This window comes from Pleurodeles waltl, chromosome 8 (genome assembly GCF_031143425.1).
Source record: "Pleurodeles waltl isolate 20211129_DDA chromosome 8, aPleWal1.hap1.20221129, whole genome shotgun sequence".
Taxonomy (NCBI): domain Eukaryota; kingdom Metazoa; phylum Chordata; class Amphibia; order Caudata; family Salamandridae; genus Pleurodeles; species Pleurodeles waltl.
Genome location: NC_090447.1, coordinates 6,300,683 through 6,328,230, shown reverse-complemented (window position 1 = coordinate 6,328,230; position 27,548 = coordinate 6,300,683). Strand labels below are relative to the sequence as shown.

Here is a 27,548-nt window from a genome sequence, read left to right as displayed (position 1 = left end):
CTTGTAAATATCACCCCTTTTCAGGCACAACTCTGAGTGAAAGGGAGGTCCATAGGTTTTGCCGTGGGTGCTCCCAAGCAACACCCATGGAACCCGAAGGAATGTGACGCATTCCCAGATTTACAAGGCTGGGAATGCGTCGGATTCCTATGCCATCCCAGAGGTGGCACAAAAGTGTCACAACAAGGAGAAATATCTTTAGTTCTCCTTATTTTTCCTTTTTCTACGTGTGCTGCCCACTTTGAAGGAGTAACACACCATTAATTTTTGTTTATGTGCAGGAAGGTGTTCCCTCTTGTAAATAAATAATCATTATGGCGCAAGGGTGCCTCCACTGGTGCTAGGCTGACGATTGTGCGCCAGCGGTGGGAAAATAAGGGATGCGTGGTATTGCTGTAAATAAGACGCATCCCTGCACTTTCCTAGTGGCGCAGCTCAGCGCTGCAGGATGGACCGCGTCACCGGGCCGCGTCACTGTTTTATATCCATGACCCCCGGCTGTGGCCGTCCCCAGCTTGCGCCCAATAGGGGCGGTTCAGTGCCCCACCCACCCAGCACAGGCCATCCCGGGAGAGACTCCTGGCTTGCGCCCAATAGGGGCGGTTCAGTGCCCCACCCACCCAGCACAGGCCATCCCGGGAGAGACTCCTGGGACAAACACAGAGGGGCTTGGATGCTTCACAATGCTGTGTCCTGACATTCCACCGAAATACATCCTTCCAGTTCCTCCAGGGAGGACATTCCCAGGGACAAGGATTCAGGGGCCCTGAGCCAAGAGTAATTTGGGGGCTCCTGTTCGGAACAGCGTGGACTCATCGTCCAGTCTCAGCTCTCTGGCGCCCTCTTTGGACGGGTCACCGGCACTGCAAGGACACTGGGCCAAGTGCTGAATGTCTTCACATCTGAGATTCAGGACAGTGACGTGTGCTTTCAATTAATGCACAGCAGCTCGCTAATGTTATTGCAAATGTGCTTTGTGACCCCCTGCCAGTTCCGATATGTGAGGTCCTGTCTTGACCTAAAGTCGTTTTTATTGATCTTGCGTGGTGTTGAAAAAATAAACATTTCTGTGCAAAATGTCCGCAAAAGACTCCGATACATCACCACATTAAAAATAAATGAAAGGAAAAGGTTATTTAAATCGGCCGTTGAAGAATTCTTCAGGGTCACCAAGGCTGGCTCTGCCAGGGCCCCCCTGAAAGGCTGGCGCCCCGGGCCGGAGCCCACATGGCCCAGGCCTTGAAACCTCTCCGCACATTCCCCCGGGAGCTGTCACCCGGAAGGGTGAATGGGCTGGAAGTATTTTAGGTACAGCTCTGGAGCAACACATCCCTGATGACGTATCTAATTATAGCTCAGAGAAGCGCAACTTGTTTCTGATTATGGAAAAAGTCTTATGAAATGTGGGTTTTCCTCGTTATGACACATGGGTGAGCTTTCCGGGCAGATGCGCCTTCAGGTGGCAGAGAGGCCCGCCCCTGGTCCCGGCTGCATCGGTCATCGAGTGCCAGGCGCTATAAGTAGCAGAGCGCGGTGCTTGTACCCGCAGCATCCAGGGAAGTCTGACTGCTGGCAGAGCAGTACAGCAGCTCGAAGGTAGGCACGGGGCACTGCGCCCAGCGGCAGAGGGGGTGCCAGGCAGTGTGGGGTGCTGGTGAGTGCAGCAAGTGCTGGCATGGAAGAGGGCACCAGAGTAGGGCAGCATCTCTGAGGTAGGCACGGGGCGCTGCGCCCAGCGGCAGAGGCGGTGCCAGGCAGTGTGGGGTGCTGGTGAGTGCAGCAAGTGCTGGCATGGAAGAGGGCACCAGAGTAGGGCAGCATCTCTGAGGTAGGCACGGGGCACTGCGCCCAGCGGCAGAGGGGGTGCCAGGCAGTGTGGGGTGCTGGTGAGTGCAGCAAGTGCTGGCATGGAAGAGGGCACCAGAGTAGGGCAGCATCTCTGAGGTAGGCACGGGGCACTGCGCCCAGCGGCAGAGGGGGTGCCAGGCAGTGTGGGGTGCTGGTGAGTGCACCAAGTGCTGGCATGGAAGAGGGCACCAGAGTAGGGCAGCATCTCTGAGGTAGGCACGGGGCACTGCGCCCAGCGGCAGAGGGGGTGCCAGGCAGTGTGGGGTGCTGGTGAGTGCACCAAGTGCTGGCATGGAAGAGGGCACCAGAGTAGGGCAGCATCTCTGAGGTAGGCACGGGGCACTGCGCCCAGCGGCAGAGGGGGTGCCAGGCAGTGTGGGGTGCTGGTGAGTGCAGCAAGTGCTGGCATGGAAGAGGGCACCAGAGTAGGGCAGCATCTCTGAGGTAGGCACGGGGCACTGCGCCCAGCGGCAGAGGGGGTGCCAGGCAGTGTGGGGTGCTGGTGAGTGCAGCAAGTGCTGGCATGGAAGAGGGCACCAGAGTAGGGCAGCATCTCTGAGGTAGGCACGGGGCACTGCGCTCAGCGGCAGAGGGGGTGCCAGGCAGTGTGGGGTGCTGGTGAGTGCACCAAGTGCTGGCATGGAAGAGGGCACCAGAGTAGGGCAGCATCTCTGAGGTAGGCACGGGGCACTGCGCCCAGCGGCAGAGGGGGTGCCAGGCAGTGTGGGGTGCTGGTGAGTGCAGCAAGTGCTGGCATGGAAGAGGGCACCAGAGTAGGACAGCATCTCTGAGGTAGGCACGGGGCACTGCGCCCATCGGCAGAGGGGGTGCCAGGCAGTGTGGGGTGCTGGTGAGTGCACCAAGTGCTGGCATGGAAGAGGGCACCAGAGTAGGGCAGCATCTCTGAGGTAGGCACGGGGCACTGCGCCCAGCGGCAGAGGGGGTGCCAGGCAGTGTGGGGTGCTGGTGAGTGCACCAAGTGCTGGCATGGAAGAGGGCACCAGAGTAGGGCAGCATCTCTGAGGTAGGCACGGGGCACTGCGCCCAGCGGCAGAGGGGGTGCCAGGCCGTGTGGGGGTGCTGGTGAGTGCACCAAGTGCTGGCATGGAAGAGGGCACCAGAGTAGGGCAGCATCTCTGAGGTAGGCACGGGGCACTGCGCCCAGCGGCAGAGGGGGTGCCAGGCAGTGTGGGGGTGCTGGTGAGTGCACCAAGTGCTGGCATGGAAGAGGGCACCAGAGTAGGGCAGCATCTCTGAGGTAGGCACGGGGCACTGCGCCCAGCGGCAGAGGGGGTGCCAGGCAGTGTGGGGTGCTGGTGAGTGCACCAAGTGCTGGCATGGAAGAGGGCACCAGAGTAGGGCAGCATCTCTGAGGTAGGCACGGGGCACTGCGCCCAGCGGCAGAGGGGGTGCCAGGCAGTGTGGGGTGCTGGTGAGTGCACCAAGTGCTGGCATGGAAGAGGGCACCAGAGTAGGGCAGCATCTCTGAGGTAGGCACGGGGCACTGCGCCCAGCGGCAGAGGGGGTGCCAGGCAGTGTGGGGTGCTGGTGAGTGCACCAAGTGCTGGCATGGATGAGGACACCAGGGTAGGGCAGCTTTTCTGAGGTAGGCACGGGGCACTGCGCCCAGCAGCAGAGGTCTGGGTGAGCACCGGGGGTGCCAGTCAGTGTGGGGGGCTGGTGAGTTCATCAAGTGTGCAGTGTGTTTAGGGGGAGCACAGGGCAGTGACTGTGAGGCCTCAGTGTGTGCATTCCACCCCGCACCCCATCTTCTGTAGCGATGGTCCCTGTAAGGTGAGCCTGGCTTCATGTTAGAGTGTGAGGAGGGCGGGGCTTCATGTTAGAGTGTGAGGAGGGCGGGGCTTTATGTTAGAGTGTGAGGAGGGCGGGGCTTCATGTTAGAGTGTAAGGATAGTGGGGCTTTCTGTTAGAGTTTAAGGAGGGCGGGGCTTCATGTTAGAGTGTAAGAAGGGCGGGGCTTCGTGTTAGAGTGTGAGGAGGGCGGGGCTTCATGTTAGAGTGTGAGGAGGGCGGGGCTTCATGTTAGAGTGTGAGGAGGGCGGGGCTTCATGTTAGAGTGTGAGGAGGGCGGGGCTTCATGTTAGAGTGTGAGGAGGGCGGGGCTTCATGTTAGAGTGTGAGGAGGGCGGGGCTTCATGTTAGAGTGTAAGGATAGTGGGGCTTTCTGTTAGAGTTTAAGGAGGGCGGGGCTTCGTGTTAGAGTGTAAGGATAGTGGGGCTTTCTGTTAGAGTTTAAGGAGGGCGGGGCTTCATGTTAGAGTGTAAGAAGGGCGGGGCTTCGTGTTAGAGTGTAAGGATAGTGGGGCTTTCTGTTAGAGTGGGAGGAGGGTGGGTGTAAGGAAGGCAGAGGTTTCATGTTAGAGCGCAAGGTGGGTGGGGGCTTCATGTTATGGAAGTGAAATCCCAAAGAGAACAGGGGGGACTTGCCAGGTGGGTTGCGGGCACAGTGAGTGCACAGGTGGGATTGAAGGAGCTGACCTCCCAGGGTAGTGTATCATTGTTGTGACGTCATTGCAAGAGTGTGGGGAAGTACTTTTTTGGAAGTGCACATCAGGTTTCAAATTCCACCCAACTGAACATTTGGACACTTTCTTGTTATGGTAAATAGAGAAAGAAGTCAAATGGCTGTGGTTTCAATGCTATATTACACCCTAAGAATCCCAAATATGGTCCAAGGCCCTTCAGATCTGGACAGTTTTCAGCCTGTAATTATCAGCAACATATTCCCAAATGATACCTTCCTGTATTAAATATAACATGAGGAATGTCAAGATATCTTAGATTGTGTTATAGAGTTGTTTGAGTTATGAAATGCATGTTATGCTTGATGTGATGGCATGCCTTTTCATCTCCTTTGTTTGTGTAGTCTCTTCTGTCATCTGTGAGTGATATCTACCAGGCCACCTGCTGGAGCTGGGCTGTAACATACTGTACAATGTAACATTGGTATATATTGTAAACATCTCAAAGGCAGGTGGATTAATGCTAATATGTTCTTCCTTGAAGGACAAGCCGTCACTCTTGCAAGGACCCCGGGAGCCATGTTCCTCTTGGTGGCGCTGCTCGCCTTGTGTCCCAGCGGAGTATGGAGTCAGTTCCCTACCCCGTGCACCACCGCCCAGGCCCTGAAGGACAGGCGCTGCTGCCCCCAGTGGAAGGACGGCAGCATGTGCGGGGTGGAGTCCCGAAGAGGGAGCTGCAGGTTCATCCATCAGTCACAGACGCGAGAGAAGAGCCTTGAGCAATCCAACGACGACCGCCTGGACTGGCCCCACGAGTACTTCGACAGCATGTGCGTCTGCATCCCCCCCTATGACGGCTTCGACTGTGGCGGCTGCGTGCCCGACCTGACGGGGGACAATTGTGACAAGAAGAGGAAGCTGGTCCGCAGTGAGATCCGCCAGCTCTCGCCCAAGGAGAGGCTGAAGGTCTTCAGCTACCTCAGCCTGGCCAAGATGAAGAAGAGTGCCAGGTTCAGAATCATGTCTGCCGGCAACAGGCACGACCGGGCCACCTTCCGCTTCCACGAGGCCTCCGTCTACGACGTCGGTGCATGGATGCGATACTACGCCTACAAGCCCATCCTGCAGAATAACAGGTTCAACTTCTCCACCACCTTTGCCACCAGGGGCCCAGCCTTCCTGACCTGGAACCGCTGGCACCTCGCTTTCATGGAAAGGGAGATTCAGATCATCACTGGCGATGACAACTTCACCATACCCTACTACGACTGGAGCAGAGACGGCTCACACTGCGCAGTCTGCACCGACGACTTCATGGGCAAGAGCGACTCCCAGGGGGTCCTCACCAGATCCTCATATTTTGCCAATTGGAAGGTAAATATTTTTGCATTAAAAGGAATTAAGACACATTTTGTTTCATTTTATACAGGGATTAGTTACCCACAGTCTGAGGATGAGTTGGTGACTGTGGGGAGCCGGTTATGATGCTGCAGTGAAGCACTACACTTCTGGTAGAGTTTGGGGAGCCTGGTTATGATGCTCCAGTGAAGTACAACACTTCTGGTAGAGTTTGGGGAGCCCGGTTATGATTCTGCAGTGAAGTACTTCACTTCTGGTGGAGTTTGGGGAGCCCGGTTATGATGCTCCAGTGAATTACTACACTTCTGGTAGAGTTTGGGGAGCCCGGTTATGATGCTGATAGTGAAGTACTACACTTCTGGTAGAGTTTGAGGAGCCCGGTTATGATGCTGCAGTGAAGTACTACACTTCTGGTAGAGTTTGGGGACCCTGGTTATGATGCTGCAGTGAAGTACTACACTTCTGGTGGAGTTTGGGGAGCCCGGTTATGATGCTGATAGTGAAGTACTACACTTCTGGTGGAGTTTGGGGAGCCCGGTTATGATTCTGCAGTGAAGTACTAAACTTCTGGTAGAGTTTGGGGAGCCGGTTATGATGCTGATATTGAAGTACTACACTTCTGTTAGAGTTTGGTGGAGCCGGTTATGATGCTGCAGTGAAGTACTAAACTTCTGGTAGAGTTTGGGGACCCTAGTTATGATGCTGATATTGAAGTACTACACTTCTGGTACAGTTTGGGTAGCCCGGTTATGATGCTGCAGTGAAGTACTACACTTGTGGTAGAGTTTGGGGAGCCCGGTTGTAGAGTTTGGGGACCCCGGTTATGATGCTGCAGTGAAGTACTACACTTCTGGGAGAGTTTTGGGACCCCCGTTATGATTCTGCAGTGAAGTACTTCACTTCTGGTGGAGTTTGGGGACCCCCGTTATGATTCTGCAGTGAAGTACTACACTTCTGGTAGAGTTTGGGAGGCCTGGTTCTGATGCTGATATTGAAGTACTTCACTTCTGGTAGAGTTTGGGGAGCCTGGTCATGATGCTGCAGTGAATTACTACACTTCTGGTAGAGTTTGGGGAGCCCGGTTATGATTCTGCAGTGAAGTACTTCACTTCTGGTGGAGTTTGGGGAGCCCGGTTATGATGCTCCAGTGAATTACTTCACTTCTGGTGGAGTTTGGGGAGCCTGGTTATGATGCTCCAGTGAAGTACAACACTTCTGGTAGAGTTTGGGGAGCCCGGTTATGATTCTGCAGTGAAGTACTTCACTTCTGGTGGAGTTTGGGGAGCCCGGTTATGATGCTCCAGTGAATTACTTCACTTCTGGTGGAGTTTGGGGAGCCTGGTTATGATGCTCCAGTGAAGCACTACACTTCTGGTACAGTTTGGGGAGCCTGGTTACGATGCTGAGAGTGAAGTACTTCACTTCTGGTAGAGTTTGGGGAGCCCGGTTATGATGCTGCAGTGAAGTACTACACTTCTGGTGGAGTTTGGGGAGCCCGGTTATGATGCTGCAGTGAAGTACTACACTTCTGGTACAGTTTGGGGAGCCTGGTTACGATGCTGAGAGTGAAGTACTTCACTTCTGGTAGAGTTTGGGGAGCCCGGTTATGATGCTGCAGTGAAGTACTACACTTCTGGTACAGTTTGGGGAGCCTGGTTACGATGCTGAGAGTGAAGTACTTCACTTCTGGTAGAGTTTGGGGAGCCTGGTTATGATGCTGCAGTGAAGTACTACACTTCTGGTGGAGTTTTGGGAGCCCGGTTATGATGCTGGTAGTGAAGTACTACACTTCTGGTGGAGTTTTGGGAGCCCGGTCATGATGCTGCAGTGAAGTACTACACTTCTGGTAGAGTTTGGGGAGCCCGGTTATGATGCTGATAGTGAAGTACTACACTTCTGGTAGAGTTTGAGGAGCCCGGTTATGATGCTGCAGTGAAGTACTAAACTTCTGGTAGAGTTTGGGGACCCTAGTTATGATGCTGATATTGAAGTACTACACTTCTGGTACAGTTTGGGTAGCCCGGTTATGATGCTGCAGTGAAGTACTACACTTGTGGTAGAGTTTGGGGAGCCCGGTTGTAGAGTTTGGGGACCCCGGTTATGATGCTGCAGTGAAGTACTACACTTCTGGTGGAGTTTGGGGAGCCCGGTTATGATGCTCCAGTGAAGTACTTCACTTCTGGTGGAGTTTGGGGAGCCTGGTTATGATGCTCCAGTGAAGCACTACACTTCTGGTACAGTTTGGGGAGCCTGGTTACGATGCTGAGAGTGAAGTACTTCACTTCTGGTAGAGTTTGGGGAGCCCGGTTATGATGCTGCAGTGAAGTACTACACTTCTGGTGGAGTTTGGGGAGCCTGGTTATGATGCTGATAGTGAAGTACTACACTTCTGGAAGAGTTTGAGGAGCCCGGTTATGATTCTGCAGTGAAGTACTACACTTCTGGTAGAGTTTGGGGACCCTGGTTATGATGCTGCAGTGAAGTACTACACTTCTGGTGGAGTTTGGGGAGCCCGGTTATGATGCTGATAGTGAAGTACTACACTTCTGGTGGAGTTTGGGGAGCCCGGTTATGATTCTGCAGTGAAGTACTAAACTTCTGGTAGAGTTTGGGGAGCCGGTTATGATGCTGATATTGAAGTACTACACTTCTGTTAGAGTTTGGGGAGCCGGTTATGATGCTGCAGTGAAGTACTAAACTTCTGGTAGAGTTTGGGGACCCTAGTTATGATGCTGATATTGAAGTACTACACTTCTGGTACAGTTTGGGTAGCCCGGTTATGATGCTGCAGTGAAGTACTACACTTGTGGTAGAGTTTGGGGAGCCCGGTTGTAGAGTTTGGAGACCCCGGTTATGATGCTGCAGTGAAGTACTACACTTCTGGGAGAGTTTTGGGACCCCCGTTATGATTCTGCAGTGAAGTACTTCACTTCTGGTGGAGTTTGGGGACCCCCGTTATGATTCTGCAGTGAAGTACTACACTTCTGGTAGAGTTTGGGGAGCCTGGTTCTGATGCTGATATTGAAGTACTTCACTTCTGGTAGAGTTTGGGGAGCCTGGTCATGATGCTGCAGTGAAGTACTACACTTCTGGTAGAGTTTGGGGAGCCCGGTTATGATGCTCCAGTGAAGCACTACACTTCTGGTAGAGTTTGGGGAGCCTGGTTATGATCCTGGTAGTGAAGTACTACACTTCTGGTAGAGTTTGAGGAGCCCGGTTATGATGCTGCAGTGAAGTACTACACTTCTGGTAGAGTTTGGGGAGCCTGGTCATGATGCTGCAGTGAAGTACTACACTTCTGGTAGAGTTTGGGGAGCCTGGTTATGATGCTGATAGTGAAGTACTACACTTCTGAAAGAGTTTGGGGAGCCCGGTTATGATGCTGGTAGTGAAGTACTTCACTTCTGGTAGAGTTGTGGGAGCCGGTTATGATGCTGCAGTGAAATACTACACTTCTGGTAGAGTTTGGGGAGCCCGGTTATGATGCTCCAGTGAAGCACTACACTTCTGGTACAGTTTGGGGAGCATGGTTACGATGCTGAGAGTGAAGTACCCCACTTCTGGTAGAGTTTGGGGACCCTGGTTATGATGCTGCAGTGAAGTACTACACTTCTGGTAGAGTTTGAGGAGCCCGGTTATGATGCTGCAGTGAAGTACTACACTTCTGGTAGAGTTTGGGGAGCCTGGTTATGATGCTCCAGTGAAGCACTACACTTCTGGTAGAGTTTGGGGAGCCTGGTTATGATGCTGATAGTGAAGTACTACACTTCTGAAAGAGTTTGGGGAGCCCGGTTATGATGCTGGTAGTGAAGTACTTCACTTCTGGTAGAGTTGTGGGAGCCGGTTATGATGCTGCAGTGAAATACTACACTTCTGGTAGAGTTTGGGGAGCCCGGTTATGATGCTCCAGTGAAGCACTACACTTCTGGTACAGTTTGGGGAGCATTGTTACGATGCTGAGAGTGAAGTACCCCACTTCTGGTAGAGTTTGGGGACCCTGGTTATGATGCTGCAGTGAAGTACTACACTTCTGGTGGAGTTTGAGGAGCCCGGTTATGATGCTGCAGTGAAGTACTACACTTCTGGTAGAGTTTGGGGAACCTGGTTATAATGCTGATAGTGAAGAACTACACTTCTGGTGGAGTTTGGGGAGCCCAGTTATGATGCTGCAGTGAAGTACTACACTTCTGGAAGAGTTTGAGGAGCCCGGTTATGATGCTGCAGTGAAGTACTACACTTCTGGTAGAGTTTGGGGAGCCTGGTTATAATGCTGATAGTGAAGTACTACACTTCTGGTACAGTTTGGGGAGCCCAGTTATGATGCTGCAGTGAAGTACTACACTTCTGGTAGAGTTTGGGGAGCCCGGTTATGATGCTGCAGTGAAGTACTACACTTCTGGTAGAGTTTGGGGAGCCTGGTTATGATGCTGATAGTGAAGCACTAAACTTCTGGTGGAGTTTGGGGAGCCCGGTTATGATGCTCCAGTGAAGTACTTCACTTCTGGTAGAGTTTGGGGAGCCTGGTTATGATGCTGGTAGTGAAGTACTACACTTCTGGTAGAGTTTGGAGAGCCTGGTCATGATGCTGCAGTGAAGTACTACACTTCTGGTAGAGTTTGGGGAGCCTGGTTATGATGCTGCAGTGAAGTACTACACTTCTGGTAGAGTTTGGGGAGCCCGGTTATGATGCTGAGAGTGAAGTACTACACTTCTGGTGGAGTTTGGGGAGCCCGGTTATGATGCTGATTGTTGAAGTACTACACTTCTGGTAGAGTTTGGGGAGCCCGGTTATGATACTGATAGTGAAGTACTACACTTCTGGTAGAGTTTGGGGAGCCCGGTTATGATGCTGCAGTGAAGTACTACACTTCTGGTGGAGTTTGGGGAGCCCGATTATGATGCTGCAGTGAAGTACCCCACTTCTGGTGGAGTTTGGGGAGCCTGGTTATGATGCTGGTAGTGAAGTACTACACTTCTGGTAGAGTTTCAGGAGCCCGGTTATGATGCTGATAGTGAAGTACTACACTTCTGGTAGAGTTTGGGGAGCCCGGTTATGATGCTGGTAGTGAAGTACTACACTTCTGGTAGAGTTTCAGGAGCCCGGTTATGATGCTGATAGTGAAGTACTACACTTCTGGTAGAGTTTGGGGAGCCTGGTTATGATGCTCCAGTGAAGTACTACACTTCTGGTAGAGTTTGGGGAGCCGGTTATGATGCTGCAGTGAATTACTACACTTCTGGTAGAGTTTGAGGAGCCGGTTATGATGCTGATGGTGAAGTACCCCACTTCTGGTGGAGTTTGGGGACCCTGGTTATGATGCTGCAGTGAAGTACTACACTTCTGGTAGAGTTTGGGGAGCCTGGTTATGATGCTGCAGTGAAGTACTGCACTTCTGGTAGAGTTTGGGGAGCCCGGTTATGATGCTGAGAGTGAAGTACCCCACTTCTGGTGGAGTTTGGGGAGCCCGGTTACGATGCTGAGAGTGAAGTACCCCACTTCTGGTGGAGTTTGGGGAGCCCGGTTATGATGCTGATAGTGAAGTACTACACTTCTGGTAGAGTTTGGGGAGCCGGTTATGATGCTGGAGTGAAGTACTACACTTCTGGTAGAGTTTGGGGAGCCGGTTATGATGCTGAAGTGAAGTACTACACTTCTGGTAGAGTTTGGGGAGCCCGGTTATGATGCTGCAGTGAAGTACTACACTTCTTTTGGAGTTTGGGGAGCCCGGTTATGATGCTGCAGTGAAGTACTACACTTCTGGTAGAGTTTGGGGAGCCTGTCTATGATGCTGCAGTGAAGTACTACACTTCTGGTAGAGTTTGGAGATCCTGGTCATGATGCTGGTAGTGAAGTACTACACTTCTGGTAGAGTTTGGGGAGCCCGGTTATGATGCTGCAGTGAAGTACTACACTTCTGGTAGAGTTTGGGGAGCACGTTTATGATGCTGATAGTGAAGTACCCCACTTCTGGTAGAGTTTGGGGAGCCTGGTTATGATGCTGGTAGTGAAGTACTACACTTCTGGTAGAGTTTAGGGAGCCTGGTTATGATGCTCCAGTGAAGTACTACACTTCTGGTAGAGTTTGGGGAGCCTGGTTATGATGCTGCAGTGAATTACTACACTTCTGGTAGAGTTTGGGGACCTTGGTTATGATGCTGCAGTGAAGTACTACACTTCTGGTACAGTTTGGGGAGCCTGGTTATGATGCTGCAGTGAAGTAATGCACTTCTGGTAGAGTTTGGGGAGCCCGGTTATGATGCTGAGAGTGAAGTACCCCACTTCTGGTGGAGTTTGGGGAGCCCGGTTACGATGCTGAGAGTGAAGTACCCCACTTCTGGTGGAGTTTGGGGAGCCCGGTTATGATGCTGATAGTGAAGTACTACACTTCTGGTAGAGTTTGGGGAGCCGGTTATGATGCTGAAGTGAAGTACTACACTTCTTTTGGAGTTTGGGGAGCCCGGTTATGATGCTCCAGTGAAGTACTACACTTCTGGTAGAGTTTGGGGAGCCTGGTTATGATGCTCCAGTGAAGTACTACACTTCTGGTGGAGTTTGGGGAGCCTGGTTATGATGCTGGTAGTGAAATACTACACTTCTGGTAGAGTTTCAGGAGCCCGTTATGATGCTGATAGTGAAGCATTACACTTCTGGTACAGTTTTGGGAGCCTGGTTATGATGCAGCAGTGAAGTACTATACTTCTGGGGGAGCCTGGGGTGCCTGGTTATGATGCTGCCGTGAAGTACTACACTTCTGGTAGAGTTTGGGGAGCCGGTTCTAATGCTGCAGTGAAGTACTAAACTTCTGGCAGAGTTTGGGGAGCCTGGTTATGATGCTGATATTGAAGTACTACACTTCTGGTAGAGTTTGGGGAGCCGGTTATGATGCTGATATTGAAGTACTACACTTCTGGTACAGTTTGGGTAGCCCGGTTACGATGCTGCAGTGAAGTACTACACTTGTGGTAGAGTTTGGGGAGCCCGGTTGTAGAGTTTGGGGACCCCGGTTATGATGCTGCAGTGAAGTACTACACTTCTGGTACAGTTTGGGGACCCTGGTCATGATGCTGCCGTGAAGTACTACACTTCTGGGAGAGTTTGGGGACCCCGTTATGATTCTGCAGTGAAGTACTGCACTTCTGGTGGAGTTTGGGGACCCCCGTTATGATTCTGCAGTGAAGTACTACACTTCTGGTAGAGTTTGGGGACCCTGGTTATGATGCTGCAGTGAAGTACTACACTTCTGGTACAGTTTGGGGAGCCCTGTTATGATTCTGCAGTGAAGTACTACACTTCTGGTACAGTTCGGGGAGCCCGGTTAGGATGCTGCAGTGAAGTACTACACTTCTGGTACAGTTTGGGGAGCCCGGTTATGATTCTGCAGTGAAGTACTACACTTCTGGTACAGTTTGGGGAGCCCGGTTATGATGCTGCAGTGAAGTACTACACTTCTGGTACAGTTTGCGGAGCCCGGTTATGATTCTGCAGTGAAGTACCCCACTTCTGGTAGAGTTTGGGGAGTCTGGTTATGATGCTGGTAGTTAAGTACTACACTTCTGGTACAGTTTGGGGAGCCCGGTTATGATTCTGCAGTGAAGTACTACACTTCTGGTACAGTTTGAGGAGCCCGGTTATGATGCTGCAGTGAAGTACTACACTTCTGGTACAGTTTGGGGACCCTGGTTATGATGCTGCAGTGAAGTACTACACTTCTGGTACAGTTTGAGGATCCCGGTTATGATGCTGCAGTGAAGTACTACACTTCTGGTACAGGTTGGGGAGCCCGGTTATGATTCTGCAGTGAAGTACCCCACTTCTGGTAGAGTTTGGGGAGCCTGGTTATGATGCTGGTAGTGAAGTACTACACTTCTGGTACAGTTTCGGGAGCCGGTTATGATGCTGATATTGAAGTACTTCACTTCTGGTAGAGTTTGGGGAGCCCGGTATGATGCTGATAGTGAAGTACTACACTTGTGGTAGAGTCTGAGCATTAACCTCACACTCATGGCTTCTCTAGTTCACAAACACGCACAAAGCCTTGAAAGTAGACACAGAAGCAGCCTCTGTAGTATGCCTTCTGTGCTCATCAGTGACTAAGGTGATGTGCTTCTGGGCATGTTAGGGTTGTGTTAGATTTATTGTCATAGCGCACATTCTGGCCTGGAACCTTCTTGCCCTGATTTCCAGCATCAACTGGAGCCTGGCCTGTGGGTGGGTTTATCGGATATGACATCAGGAGTGTAGTTCTGGTACTGCTGTTCCTTGCAGCAATTGTTGTAGTAATTAAGATACCAACTGATGAGAGAGTTCAGTGGCTGTCACTGTCAGTCTTGCCTGTCTGGGTTGTCTGTTTTTACCATTTGCTGCCATCTTGTTTCATGGGTAGCAGTACTGGGGGCCCCGAATCTCTATTTTCTGATGCATGGGGCTGAGTTAAGCGGGTGTAGGACTTCTCTTTATCTTGGTCCGTTGATTGGTCGGTGCATGAAGTACAGAACACAGAAGGGCATCTTTGTGAACCCCTTGCACCGCCTCCGTGTCACGTTTTATGATGCACCGGAGGACAGAGTGGAGACCCACATCTACGAGGCTACGCAAAGCCACTTGGTGGCTGTGCTGTGTTGCCTTAGAGTGCGTCAGGGGGTGTTCCATAGGAATTGTAGTGAGTTTTCCCAAACATTACCCTTGGGTTTTGATGCATTCCCAGATTTACAAGAATGTGTATTTCTCCCCATTTTTTACCATTTCTACATATTCTGCAGCACACATAGAAAGTCGAAAAATCCTCCATAGATTGCTTTTGTGCAGAAAGATTGCCCCTTCTGCACAAAAACAATCCTGCCAATAACGCAGACACCCTTGCATCGTGGTGGAAGGGTGCCATTTGTTAGCGCTAGGCACCAAATTGTGCGCCAGAGCTGGCTGAAAGGAGAGGCATGCACCCTATCTCGTAAATAAGGTGCATTCCTTCCCTTTTGAATTGGCGTAGGGGAGTGCAGCAAAAAGACTGGCAGCGCTGCCCTATGCCAACTCTTTGTAAATATGTTTCTGACTGTTGATGCTAGTACAGTGATAAGCAACTATTTTATACGTCTTCTGCAAGGAGCCACCTAGTTCTCCATCAGTAGTGACAATAAATGATATATCAAGCAAGGTAATGACACACGCAGGGACAGCAGAAGACGCGTCATGTAAGGTTTATTCAAGTGCCTCGACCCTGACTGACAGTAATGTGTCTCCCCAGAGTATCTGCAGCGGGTATTATTATGACTACAAGTACTGTCCGGTGGCAGAAGATGAATGCAAGATGGAGCCGCTTCAAAGGAGCCCTGGTGCTGACCCAAGCTTCCCAAGTCTGCCCACGGCGGCGGACGTAGATGCCACACTAAACTGGAAGACATACGACACACCGCCATATGACACCAGAGCCAACCACAGCTTCCGCAATGCGCTTGAAGGTATGGTTACAGTGTCGTGTGAATGTGCATTTATGTAGATTGTTCATACCGTAGAAAAGGATTGACTGTTAGGAAAATCTTAGCTAGACCCGAGAACACAGAGAGCTCAGTCAGAGACTGGCTGCTCCTTCCTGTACAGATGGCCAAGTCCTGCCCCAGATACCTGTCCCCATGTACCTCCATGGTCCCGGCCTGGGGCCATTAAGCCCCAGTGACCTGGCGGCCTTCTCGAAACTGCTGTAATCATCTGTGGACTTGAAGAATATGATGAGGTTGTGTCCACGCTCTCCCACCCAGTGCCTCTTCATAGGTGCCTTATCGCAGAGGAAGAGCTCATATTTACAGTACTTGAATAGCAGCTGATTAAGCAAAATGAGTTGACACAACTTGTGTCTCTGCCAAGTGTGATTCACTACTTGTACGATGGACTAAGACACTACGAGCTTAACCATTGTCCTTTGCTACAGCAACAAAGAAGAACGAGAGAGAAGATGGAAGGATGTATCAGACCCAGGGAGCACCATTCCACTGAGAAAAAAAAAAAAAAATAGTTCTTCACACTAAGAGTAACAATACCCTTAAGACTTACTTGTCACTGAGGCCCACATTTATACTTTTTGACACAAAACTGCGCAAACACAGTTTTTACTCAAAAAGTATAGCGCTAGCTTGCGTCATTCCAGAGCACCAGCTGGGCGCCAAATTTACGGAACCCCACAAGCCGGCGCTAAGGTAGGCTAGCGTCTGCGAAAATTACGTTAGCTGGATGGGGTTAGCGGTACAGAGTAAGGGGGTTTTGCCTTAAAAAATTACAATAAGCTTTTAGAGGCAAAAAAATGCCATTAACCAGCCTAGCGTCATTTCCTGAGGCAAAACCATCCATACCACACTTATAAAAGACAGGAGTCATGCCCACCACCCCAATGGCCAGCACAGTGGACAACGGTCCCATGGGCATGGCCATTTCATCCAGTGCCATGTAGGGGGCCCATTTCAGGGCCCGCAATGGCACTTAAAAAATGTTTTTTAAATACTTACCTCTACTTACCCTACTAACCTGGGATGGGGACCCCCCCCCCCATCCTCTGGTGTCCCTCTGGTGTGGGTGGGTTTGTTTCTGGGGTTAGGGATGGGCACCTGTGGGCTCTTTACATGGTGTTTGACTATGGAAATGGGTCCACAGGTTCCCTAACGCCTGGTCTGACCTAAGTGTTAAATAACGGCGCTAAGCAGGCTTAGCTCTATTATTTAGGCCCACCTGTGCACCATTTGTGCATGGGAGACTAAATAAGGCGCTAGGGGGTTTGAGTCATTTTTTGGATGGGAACACCTACCTTGCATCTCATTGACGCAAGGAGGTTTCATGCATCCAAAAAATGACGTTAACTCCAATATTTTGACGCTAGACGGGTCTAGCGTCAAAATATAAATATGGAGTTTAGTTTGTGCTGAATTTGCTTTAAAAATGATGCAAATTCAGCACAGAATATAAATATGCCCCTGAGTGCGTACTCAGACACCAAGCTGCTTCCTGCTTACTCACAACGGGTGACTCCTTACATTGGGAACCAGGCAGGGAATCTTTCTACTGGGGCACCTCACGGCAAGGAGGCCCTTGCATTTACCGTCGTCTTCATCAGAGCGATAACGAGCAGCTTCCTAATCCAGAGGAGACTTTGAGCCTATTCACAAGCTTTATTTTGAGTATGTAGAGAAGTCGTATTCACACACATACGGAGAGAGCCCCCTCCTCTGCCCCTCCTATTCTTTCAAATGGGGAATATCTACCTCTGAATGGGAGGATTTAGGACAATTTAAGGAGATGAGAGTTTGGGGAGAATCATGCTGATACAAACACATTCACAATCTTAAAACCATCGCTATTCACAAACACTCTTTTAAAGTCACTGTAGCCCTAAATGTGTGAAGCAGGTGTAAATGTATTCCAGCCCAGCCTTGGAGTAAGACAAGGCTCACACGTGACCACTCACAGGTCCTGCAACACACTCCCATGGAAAACAATGGAGGCAGGGAAACAACCTAACACCCCTCTCAAGTTAAACCTTTAGTAACAAAAAAAAACAACCCTTCCCTTGGCTATGGTGAAGCGGCTAAAAAAAGCGTGGAGTTACACCTAGATGAAGAAGTAAATATACAGTTGTGTGTTCACCTTTGTAAATTGACCCACCACCTCTTTCTTACAAAGCTGCACCGGACTGGACGGAAGGCAGTGGGGGTGGTCATATATCATAAGAAATAGAGGTGGTCATTCTGACCCTGGCGGTCTTTGACCGCCAGGGCGGAGGACCGCGGGAGCACCGCCGACAGGCCGGCGGTGCTCCAATGGGGATTTCGACCGCGGCGGTAAAGCCGCGGTCGGACCGGCACCACTGGCGGGGTCCCGCCAGTGTACCGCGGCCCCATTGAATCCTCCGCGGCGGCGCAGCTTGCTGCACCGCCGCGGGGATTCCGACCCCCCCTACCGCCATCCAGATCCCGGCGGTCGGACCGCCGAGATCCGGATGGCGGTAGGGGGGGTCGCGGGGCCCCTGGGGGCCCCTGCAGTGCCCATGCCACTGGCATGGGCATTGCAGGGGCCCCCGTAAGAGGGCCCCTACATGTATTTCACTGTCTGCTGTGCAGACAGTGAAATACGCGACGGGTGCAACTGCACCCGTCGCACAGCTTCCACTCCGCCGGCTCGATTCCGAGCCGGCTTCATCGTGGAAGCCTCTTTCCCGCTGGGCTGGCTGGCGGTCTGAAGGCGACCGCCCGCCAGCCCAGCGGGAAAGTCAGAATTACCGCCGCGGTCTTTCGACCGCGGAACGGTAACCTGACGGCGGGACTTTGGCGGGCGGCCTCCGCCGCCCGCCAAGGTCAGAATGAGGGCCAGAGTCTCTTTTGGCATACATTCAAAGAATATTGCAAGTCATTTTTGTCTTGGTGACTTGTGATAACCTTATAATGCACAGTACAGGCCACTTAGGCCCTCATTCTGACCCTGGCGGTCTTTGACCGCCAGGGCGGAGGACCGCGGGAGCACCGCCGACAAGCCGGCGGTGCTCCAATGGGGATTCCGACCGCGGCGGTAAAGCCGCGGTCGGACCGGCACCACTGGCGGGGTCCCGCCAGTGTACCGCGGCCCCATTGAATCCTCCGCGGCGGCGCAGCTTGCTGCACCGCCGCGGGGATTCTGACCCCCCCTACCGCCATCCAGATCCCGGCGGTCGGACCGCCGAGATCCAGATGGCGGTAGGGGGGGGTCGCGGGGCCCCTGGGGGCCCCTGCAGTGCCCATGCCACTGGCATGGGCACTGCAGGGGCCCCCGTAAGAGGGCCCCTAAATGTATTTCACTGTCTGCTGCGCAGACAGTGAAATACGCGACGGGTGCAACTGCACCCGTCGCACAGCTTCCACTCCGCCGGCTCGATTCCGAGCCGGCTTCATTGTGGAAGCCTCTTTCCCGCTGGGCTGGCTGGCGGTCTGAAGGAGACCGCCCGCCAGCCCAGCGGGAATGTCAGAATTACCGCCGCGGTCTTTCGACCGCGGAACGGTAACCTGACGGCGGGACTTTGGCGGGCGGCCTCCGCCGCCCGCCAAGGTCAGAATGAGGGCCTTAGTATCCTGTCAATGGTGTTGCCTCAGGGTATCATTGCCGGTGGTTTTATTCCATAGCTGCATGAATGCACTGTGGTATTATTGCATGGCTGCATGAATGCACTGTGGTATTATTGCATGGCTGCATGAATGCACTGTGGTATTATTGCACGGCTGCATGAATGCACTGTGATATTATTGCATGGCTGCATGAATGCACTGTGATATTATTGCATGGCTGCATGAATGCACTGTGGTATTATTGCATGGCTGCATGAATGTACTGCGGTATTATTCCATAGCTGCATGAATGCACTGTGGTATTATTGCATGGCTGCATGAATGCACTGTGATATTATTGCATGGCTGCATGAATGCACTGTGGTATTATTGCATGGCTGCATGAATGCACTGTGGTATTATTGCATGGCTGCATGAATGCACTGCGGTATTATTCCATAGCTGCATGAATGCACTGTGGTATTATTGCATGGCTGCATGCGTCCATCATACTATTACAGTATCACAATATGATTTAGGATTGTTATATTACAGTAACTCTGAGTTGTGACCCATGAATTTCTTCTTGCTTTAGGATTTATCAGCCCATCCGACGGAGTGACTCAAATGCTCAACATGCACTCCCGGGTCCTTTCGTTCATGGGCGGGAGCATGTCTCAAGACACCATCTGCAGCGCGGACCCTCTCTTCATCCTTCACCAAGCCAACGTTGACAAGTAAGGATCAGCAGATTCATCAAACAAATATAACACATTGTTACAAGAGGGGAAACAGCATGCAAAGTCCTATGACTTGCATCTCCTTTTGACATTCAGTAACCCCGCATGCAGCATCCTTTCACTTGCAGCAAGACGCACCTCAACACATGCAAGGTGACAGCAAACAGTGGCTGTCACACTCCGCGAGACAGCAAGAAGGGCCTTTTTTGCATGCAGCGAGACAGCATTTCATCACAAGCAGCGTGGCAACCGGTCACATGCAGCATCACCCCACGCAGCACCTAACCATACGCAGTGCGCAAAGAAGTTCTTCGTCACTTAAAGTGACACAGCAGGCAGTGCCCCATCACATGCAGTGTGAACGCCGGTGCCCAGCAGGCAATACCCCATCACATGCAGTGTGAACGCCGGTGCCCAGCAGGCAATACCCCATCACACGCAGTGTGATCGCCGGTGCCCAGCAGGCAATACCCCATCACATGCAGTGTGATCGCCGGTACCCAGCAGGCAATACCCCATCAAATGCAGTGTGATCGCCGGTGCCCAGCAGGCAGTGCCCCATCACATGCAGTGTGAACGCGCCGGTGCCGAGCAGGCAATACCCCATCACATGCAGTGTGAACGCCGGTGCACAGCAGGCAGTGCCCCATCACATGCAGTGTGAACGCCGGTGCACAGCAGGCAGTGCCCCATCACATGCAGTGTGAACGCGCCGGTGCCCAGCAGGCAATACCCCATCACATGCAGCGTGAACGCCGGTGCACAGCAGGCAGTGCCCCATCACATGCAGTGTGAACGCCGGTGCACAGCAGGCAATACCCCATCACATGCAGTGTGATCGCCGGTGCCCAGCAGGCAATACCCCATCACATGCAGTGTGATCGCCGGTGCCCAGCAGGCAGTGCCCCATCACATGCAGTGTGAACGCGCCGGTGCCCAGCAGGCAATACCCCATCACATGCAGTGTGAACGCCGGTGCACAGCAGGCAGTGCCCCATCACATGCAGTGTGAATGCGCCGGTGCACAGCAGGCAATACCCCATCACATGCAGAGTGAACGCCGGTGCACAGCAGGCAGTGCCCCATCACATGCAGTGTGAACGCCGGTGCACAGCAGGCAATACCCCATCACATGCAGTGTGAATGCCGGTGCCCAGCAGGCAGTGCCCTATCACATGCAGTGTGAACGCCGGTGCACAGCAGGCAATACCCCATCACATGCAGTGTGATCGCCTGTGCCCAGCAGGCAATACCCCATCACATGCAGTGTGATCGCCGGTGCCCAGCAGGCAGTGCCCCATCACATGCAGTGTGAACGCCGGTGCACAGCAGGCAATACCCCATCACATGCAGTGTGATCGCCTGTGCCCAGCAAGCAATACCCCATCACATGCAGTGTGAACGCCGGTGCCCAGCAGGCAGTGCCCCATCACATGCAGTGTGATCGCCTGTGCACAGCAGGCAATACCCCATCACATGCAGTGTGATCGCCTGTGCCCAGCAGGCAATACCCCATCACATGCAGTGTGAACGCCGGTGCCCAGCAGGCAGTGCCCCATCACATGCAGTGTGAACGCCGGTGCCCAGCACGCAATACCCCATCACATGCAGTGTGATCGCCTGTGCCCAGCAGGCAATACCCCATCACATGCAGTGTGATCGCCGGTGCCCAGCAGGCAGTGCCCCATCACATGCAGTGTGAACGCCGGTGCCCAGCAGGCAATACCCCATCACATGCAATGTGATCGCCTGTGCCCAGCAGGCAATACCCCATCACATGCAGTGTGAACGCAAGTGCCCAGCAGGCAGTGCCCCATCACATGCAGTGTGAACACCGGTGCCCAGCAGGCAAAACCCCATCACATGCTGTGTGAACGCCAGTGCCCAGCAGGCAGTGCCGCATGACATGCAGTGTGAACGCCGGTGCCCAGCAGGCAGTGCCCCATCACATGCAGTGTGATCGCCGGTGCCCAGCAGGCAGTGCCCCATTACATGCAGTGTGATCTCCGGTGCCCAGCAGGCAGTGCCCCATCACATGCAGTGTGAACTCCGGTGCCCAGCAGGCAGTGCCCCATCACATGCAGTGTGAACGCCAGTGCCCAGCAGGCAATACCCCATCACATGCAGTGTGATCGCCGGTACCCAGCAGGCAGTGCCCCATTACATGCAGTGTGAACTCCGGTGCCCAGCAGGCAGTGCCCCATCACATGCAGTGTGAACGTCAGTGCCCAGCAGGCAGTGCCCCATCACATGCAGTGTGATCGCCTGTGCACAGCAGGCAGTGCCCCATTACATGCAGTGTGAACTCCGGTGCCCAGCAGGCAGTGCCCCATCACATGCAGGGTGATCGCCGGTACCCAGCAGGCAGTGCCCCATCACATGCAGTGTGAACACCGGTGCCCAGGAACATGCAGAGTTAGTGCCCCATAGCTCGTCCTATTCTCACAGTTTATTTGTTGTGGATTTCAGTGGTGCTTTGCAAACCTTTTGAAATCAGTGCTTATCAGTGTTATATTCAGCCGCCTAAAACCACAACTAGAAAAAAGCTATTGTTTTTCCTGTGTTAATAAAACATGTTATTTTCTTTGCAGAGACTCTTATAAGGCACGCTTTTCATTTAAAGGATAACTAATGCAGGGTGAGGAGTGTCTTCTCACTGCAGTGTGTCCAATGGACTTAGGTTAGAGTGTTTGAAACATAGAAGGCCTTTCTATTGCACTTTCACTCACACCTTATGTCCTCTCTGATAAATCATTACCTGCTAGACTCTCTGTCATGACTCTGTCTAGTTTACAGGACAATTAATGGATTCAGAAGAAATACTGCTGCATTCAAACACTTTAATTAAAAAATGCATGTACACAGTTGGGGGTCACTCACCTACTCTTAGGGTGGTCAACCCTACCAACAGCATAGTTCCTTCTGAAACCTTCAATATTGTGAAGTCCACCACATTAACGTGTAGCCCTGCATTCCAAGGCAGACCACATTTGATGCTTCAAGCCTGTTCATCTCTGCCTTTCTGCCCTTTTGCCTGACTAGATTAAGGAGGTGCGGCTGTTGTGTGGCCATTCATAGCTGCCAAGTGTCCCCACGGCACGTCTCACTTTAAGGCATCCCGATCTTCCAACAGACATCACATTGTATCCTGGACTTGAAAAGTTGCTATTAAATTATAACTATGGGCTCAAAAACCCCAAGTGTAGATGGGTAAAATGCCAGGATTAGTTGGCGGTATCACTCATAACAATGGGACACTTTAAAACAATGACTTTTGTTGGTATTTGAAAGTCTTCTGTAATGGTTTCACCACAATCCCAAGTGAATGGTGATGGCACTCCTTTCACAGGTAGCTGCAACTAAACTTTCCATTGCATGTTTAAAGCCTGGTGTGTTTGGCCGGTGACCTGCTATCAATACTGACTCGTGAAAGAATTAAACACTGGCAAAAGCTCAGCTATGGTTTTAATATTCCCAGATTCACTATACTGTATAAAATAAATACATCAGACTTAAAACATACTTATAAACCCTTTACCTCTAGTCCAAGAATACAAAACTATACAAAATGAAAAGAAGCACAATGTTTTAGTGACATTCCTAAACAAAAAAAACTCAAGCACAATACTCCTTCTTGCTGCTACATTGTTTAACCAAATTACTTTGTGCTGCCCCTTCAGGAAAAAGTAGAAATGACTCATTCTCTCTCACTTTTTTAAAATGGCATTTAGTTTGTATTGTGCAGGTGTATATCAGTGTTTATATGTTTTCACTGATGAGTGCTTCCTTTCCAGTGAGTTTTTTTCAGTTATTATAGGTTTAAACCTAAAGTAGCCTAGCCCACCTATCACACACTGGGTGGCAGCACAGAGCACCCTGACACAAGCAAAGAGACAGCAAGCAGCATGTTGTCACACGAATTAAAACAGTAAGCAATGCACCATCATATGCAGTGAGACAGCCAGTGCATGGTCACATGCAGGGTGAGTGCACGCAGTGCCCTTTCACACACAGGGAGAGAGCATCCAGTGCTTGTCACATACAAAGAGATAGCAGACAGTGCCTTATCACATGAAGTGAGACAGCAGGAGATGCCCAGTTACAAGAAGGGGCAGTGTGCAGCTTCCCTTCACATGCTGGGAGACTACTGCACAGAGTGCCCTGTGACATGAGAAGTGATAGCACACAACTCATTAGGACATTTAGGGAGACATACACAGTGCCCCCCACATGTATGAAGACAGCATGAAACGTAGAGTCTGAGCAGCACCATCTCACATGCAGGAAGACAGAGCAAAGTGACCCATCACATGCACACAGGCAGCATGAACCACCCCATAACGTGGGGAGACAGTAAGGAATGCAGCGAGACATACAGAAATCTGTGGATAGTGCCTTATCATATGCAGGGAGAACTTATCCAGTGCCACATGACATGCAGAGACCTTGTGCAGTGCCACCTGGCATGCAGAGACCTTGTGCAGTGCCACATGGCATGCCATGCATAGACCTTGTGCAGTGGCACCTGGCATGCAGAGACCTTGTGCAGTGTCACCTGGCATTCAGAGACCTTGTGCAGTGCCACCTGGCATGCAGAGACTTTGTGCAGTGCCACATGGCATGCAGAGACCTTATCCAGTGCCACCTGGCATGCAGAGACCTTGTGCAGTGCCACATGGCATGCAGATACCTTGTGCAGTGCCACATGGCATGCAGAGACCTTGTGCAGTGCCACATGGCATGCAGAGACCTTGTGCAGTGCCACATGGCAAGCAGAGACCTTGTGCAGTGCCACATGGCATGCCATGCATAGACCTTGTGCAGTGCCACCTGGCATGCAGAGACCTTGTGCAGTGCCACATGGCATGCAGAGACCTTGTGCAGTGCCACCTGGCATGCAGAGACCTTGTGCAGTGTCACCTGGCATGCAGAGACCTTGTGCAGTGCCACCTGGCATGCAGAGACCTTGTGCAGTGCCACATGGCATGCAGAGACCTTATCCTTTGCCACCTGGCATGCAGAGACCTTGTGCAGTGCCACATGGCATGCAGATACCTTGTGCAGTACCACATGGCATGCAGAGACCTTGTGCAGTGCCACATGGCATGCAGAGACCTTGTGCAGTGCCACATGGCATGCAGAGACCTTGTGCAGTGCCACCTGGCATGCAGAGACCTTGTGCAGTGCCACATGGCATGCAGATACCTTGTGCAGTACCACATGGCATGGAGAGACCTTGTGCAGTGCCACATGGCATGCAGAGACCTTGTGCAGTGCCACATGGCATGCAGAGACCTTGTGCAGTGCCACATGGCATGCAGATACCTTGTGCAGTGCCACCTGGCATGCAGAGACCTTGTGCACTGCCCTTTATATGCAAGGCCAAAGTACAGTGTCCCATTACTTAACGACCGACTCAGCACAACGAGTGAAGGGAGACAGCACAATGAGAGGTCCCATGTCATATCCCGCTGCATGAAGGGAAACAAAGCATGGTGTTATGTTATGTTATCAATGTCTGTAGATAACATAGTAAAGTGATGACGAGCGGGTATAGGTTTAGAGCAGTAATTTCCTCCAGAAACTTCACAAACTGACGGCTGAAAGCAGTATGGGGTGGAATAGGGAACCTCTGGACACAGGTCACACCTGATGTCCTGTGGGAACGCTCCCCGGTTATGTTGCTTATAGTGAAATATCATTTAGCCTTAATTTTTCTGAATGTGTTCCTCATTGGTGTATTGGTCTAGATTATATAGTATTCTAACCTTGATTTTGCTTGAACCTGACATGTTTTGTTATACTGGTCTGGCTTAGAGAGCTCAGGCCCCCCAGCACCCTGGCACATGCTTGTGAGCAGGCTAATCAACTGTTGTACACAACCACTGTCCATGTCCAGCTCACCCTGTCCTCTTTCCCTACAGGATATTTGAATCCTGGATCCAGAAGCAAGGAGCAACAAGTGCCAAGTACCCCAAAAGTGGCATCCCTGGGCAGGATCCTGAAGAAAATATCGTGCCATCCATGCCACCGAAGATGAACAAAGTTTTCTTGAACAAGGCAGAAACCTTTGGATACACTTATTCCAAATACCCTTAGTAAGCATCTTTAGACCTCACCTGCAGTCCCAAAGACATACAACTCAACCAATGAACACTTAGCTGAGATTCTAAGTATTTTTACAGAGGTAGACCAGTGACTTCAAGCCTACATTTTAAAGGTGTTTTAGCAGAAAAGATGCCCAGGTGCTGCCTGAAGCCATGTGATGCCGAGATCCAGTCCTATAGCACACAAAGGGTGACCAGTGGCAGGAACATGCCATTTAATCTCTGAGCTGTGGGGTTGTCCATGGCCTGCCCATGGCAATCATTAATGCCCTCTACTCTTACTCTTTGGAATTAGATAATTCCCAGATAATGTTTCTCTGAATACCCAGAATCATGATCATTCCTCTAAATCAATTTTCTTTCCTTGTTTTGTCTCTTCAACACCAACTTTGGCTTCTTTTTTTATTTGTTTTTCTCTCTCTCTTTCCACACTCCCCATGCCTTATTTAGAGTTTGGCGGTCAAAGTATGTGCCATTGCAATGGTGGAGTACTGTACTCCCACCATAGCGAGCATACTCTGCAAGCCAACGCCTCGTGCTCTTCCTGGAACTGCAGTGATTCTTGTCAATGCTTTGAAAGTCTGACCAAGAGATCCATCAACAAAGCTGCAGGGGGTACCCTCTGGACCAAAGTCTAACTCTTTCTCACTTTCTATCGCTCTCTCTCTCTGCCTTTCTCATTTATTTATCAGCCGGATCAGAGTTTTATCAGGGAACTGAGAACTCCTTCCTTGCCATGCCACACTCTTCCCCTCTCTTCCATCAGAGTATGCCCGAAGGATCGGTTTACGTAAACGTGCCACACAATGCACAGGGTGGACACCAAGGAAGCAGAAATGAAGAATCGTTGATGAGCTTCAGCTTATGTAAGATGCTCAGGTGCCACCACTCAGCCTTCCACACTCTCGCAGTACAGGATGCAACCTGCCCTGTGGTACCACTCTGTGTACTTTACCTACCTCAGTGGCTCTCACCGCACCCCTGGGAGCTTGTCCTCAACACACTGCAATATTGTTGCTATATTTAAATTAAATTAATATGTGAAATAAAACCTCTTCATGATAATGCTATAATGTCTCATCCACCTTTCTATTGCATGACCTCACTGCTCAGTGTTTATGTTCAATGGTTTTACTTCCTTGTTTTTCAATATGTTGACTTGTTGCTGTTGTGTGATAGTTTTTGCTTCCTTTGGCCATCTCCTAACCTGGTTGTCCCAGTGGATGAAGAACAGATTCTGAGAACAGGGCTCACATTACACAGAGAATGGCTACCTGGGACCCATGTGTACTGTCACCAGAGGTAATGAAGACCTCTGCACGGCACAAGGAATCTAAAGGTACAGCATCTGAGACCTGCACAAACAGTATCCAGAGATAAACCATCTGAGACCCATGTGTACTGCATTCCAGAGGTAATCTAGACATGTGTACAAGGGATCTAGAGGTACATCATCTGAGACCTGTGCATAAAGTACCCCGAGACAGACCATCTGAGACCCAAGAGTACGGTATCCAGGGGTAATGAATACATATGCTCAAGGAATCTGGAGGTACATCATCTGAGACCTGTGCATAAAGTACCCAGAGACAGACCATCTGAGACCCAGGAGTAGGGTATCCAGGGTTAATGAAGACCTGTGCTCGAGGAATCTAGAGGTACACCATCTGAGACCTGTGCATAGATGACCCATAGGTAGAGCATCTGAGATGTGTGTACTGTATCCAGAGGTAATGAAGACCTGTGCACAAAAAGCCAGAGATGGATCAGAGACCAGTGTAACCAGTACCCATAGATAGAGTATCTGAGACCATGGCATAGAGTACACAGAGGAAGAGCATTTGAAATGTACCCAGAGATAGTGTATTTGAGACCTGCGTGAATAGTACTTGTGTCTTACCTGCATAGTACACAGAAATAGTGATTCTGGGGCCACTGCAAAGCAGACAGAGCAAGTG

At 51.3% G+C, this 27,548-nt stretch overlaps 1 protein-coding gene across 1 annotated transcript; it reads left to right on the top strand.

The window, feature by feature from the left end:
- Window positions 1–1,476: 1,476 nt before the first annotated feature.
- LOC138249659 (tyrosinase-like) lies at window positions 1,477–26,663 on the top strand. The gene is made up of 5 exons (XM_069203619.1): window positions 1,477–1,596; window positions 4,876–5,705; window positions 14,933–15,146; window positions 19,339–19,480; window positions 25,408–26,663. The coding sequence occupies exons 2-5, from the start codon at window positions 4,911–4,913 to the stop codon at window positions 25,580–25,582; spliced, it is 1,326 nt and encodes a 441-aa protein (XP_069059720.1). The 5' UTR covers window positions 1,477–1,596; window positions 4,876–4,910; the 3' UTR covers window positions 25,583–26,663.
- Window positions 26,664–27,548: the final 885 nt, after the last annotated feature.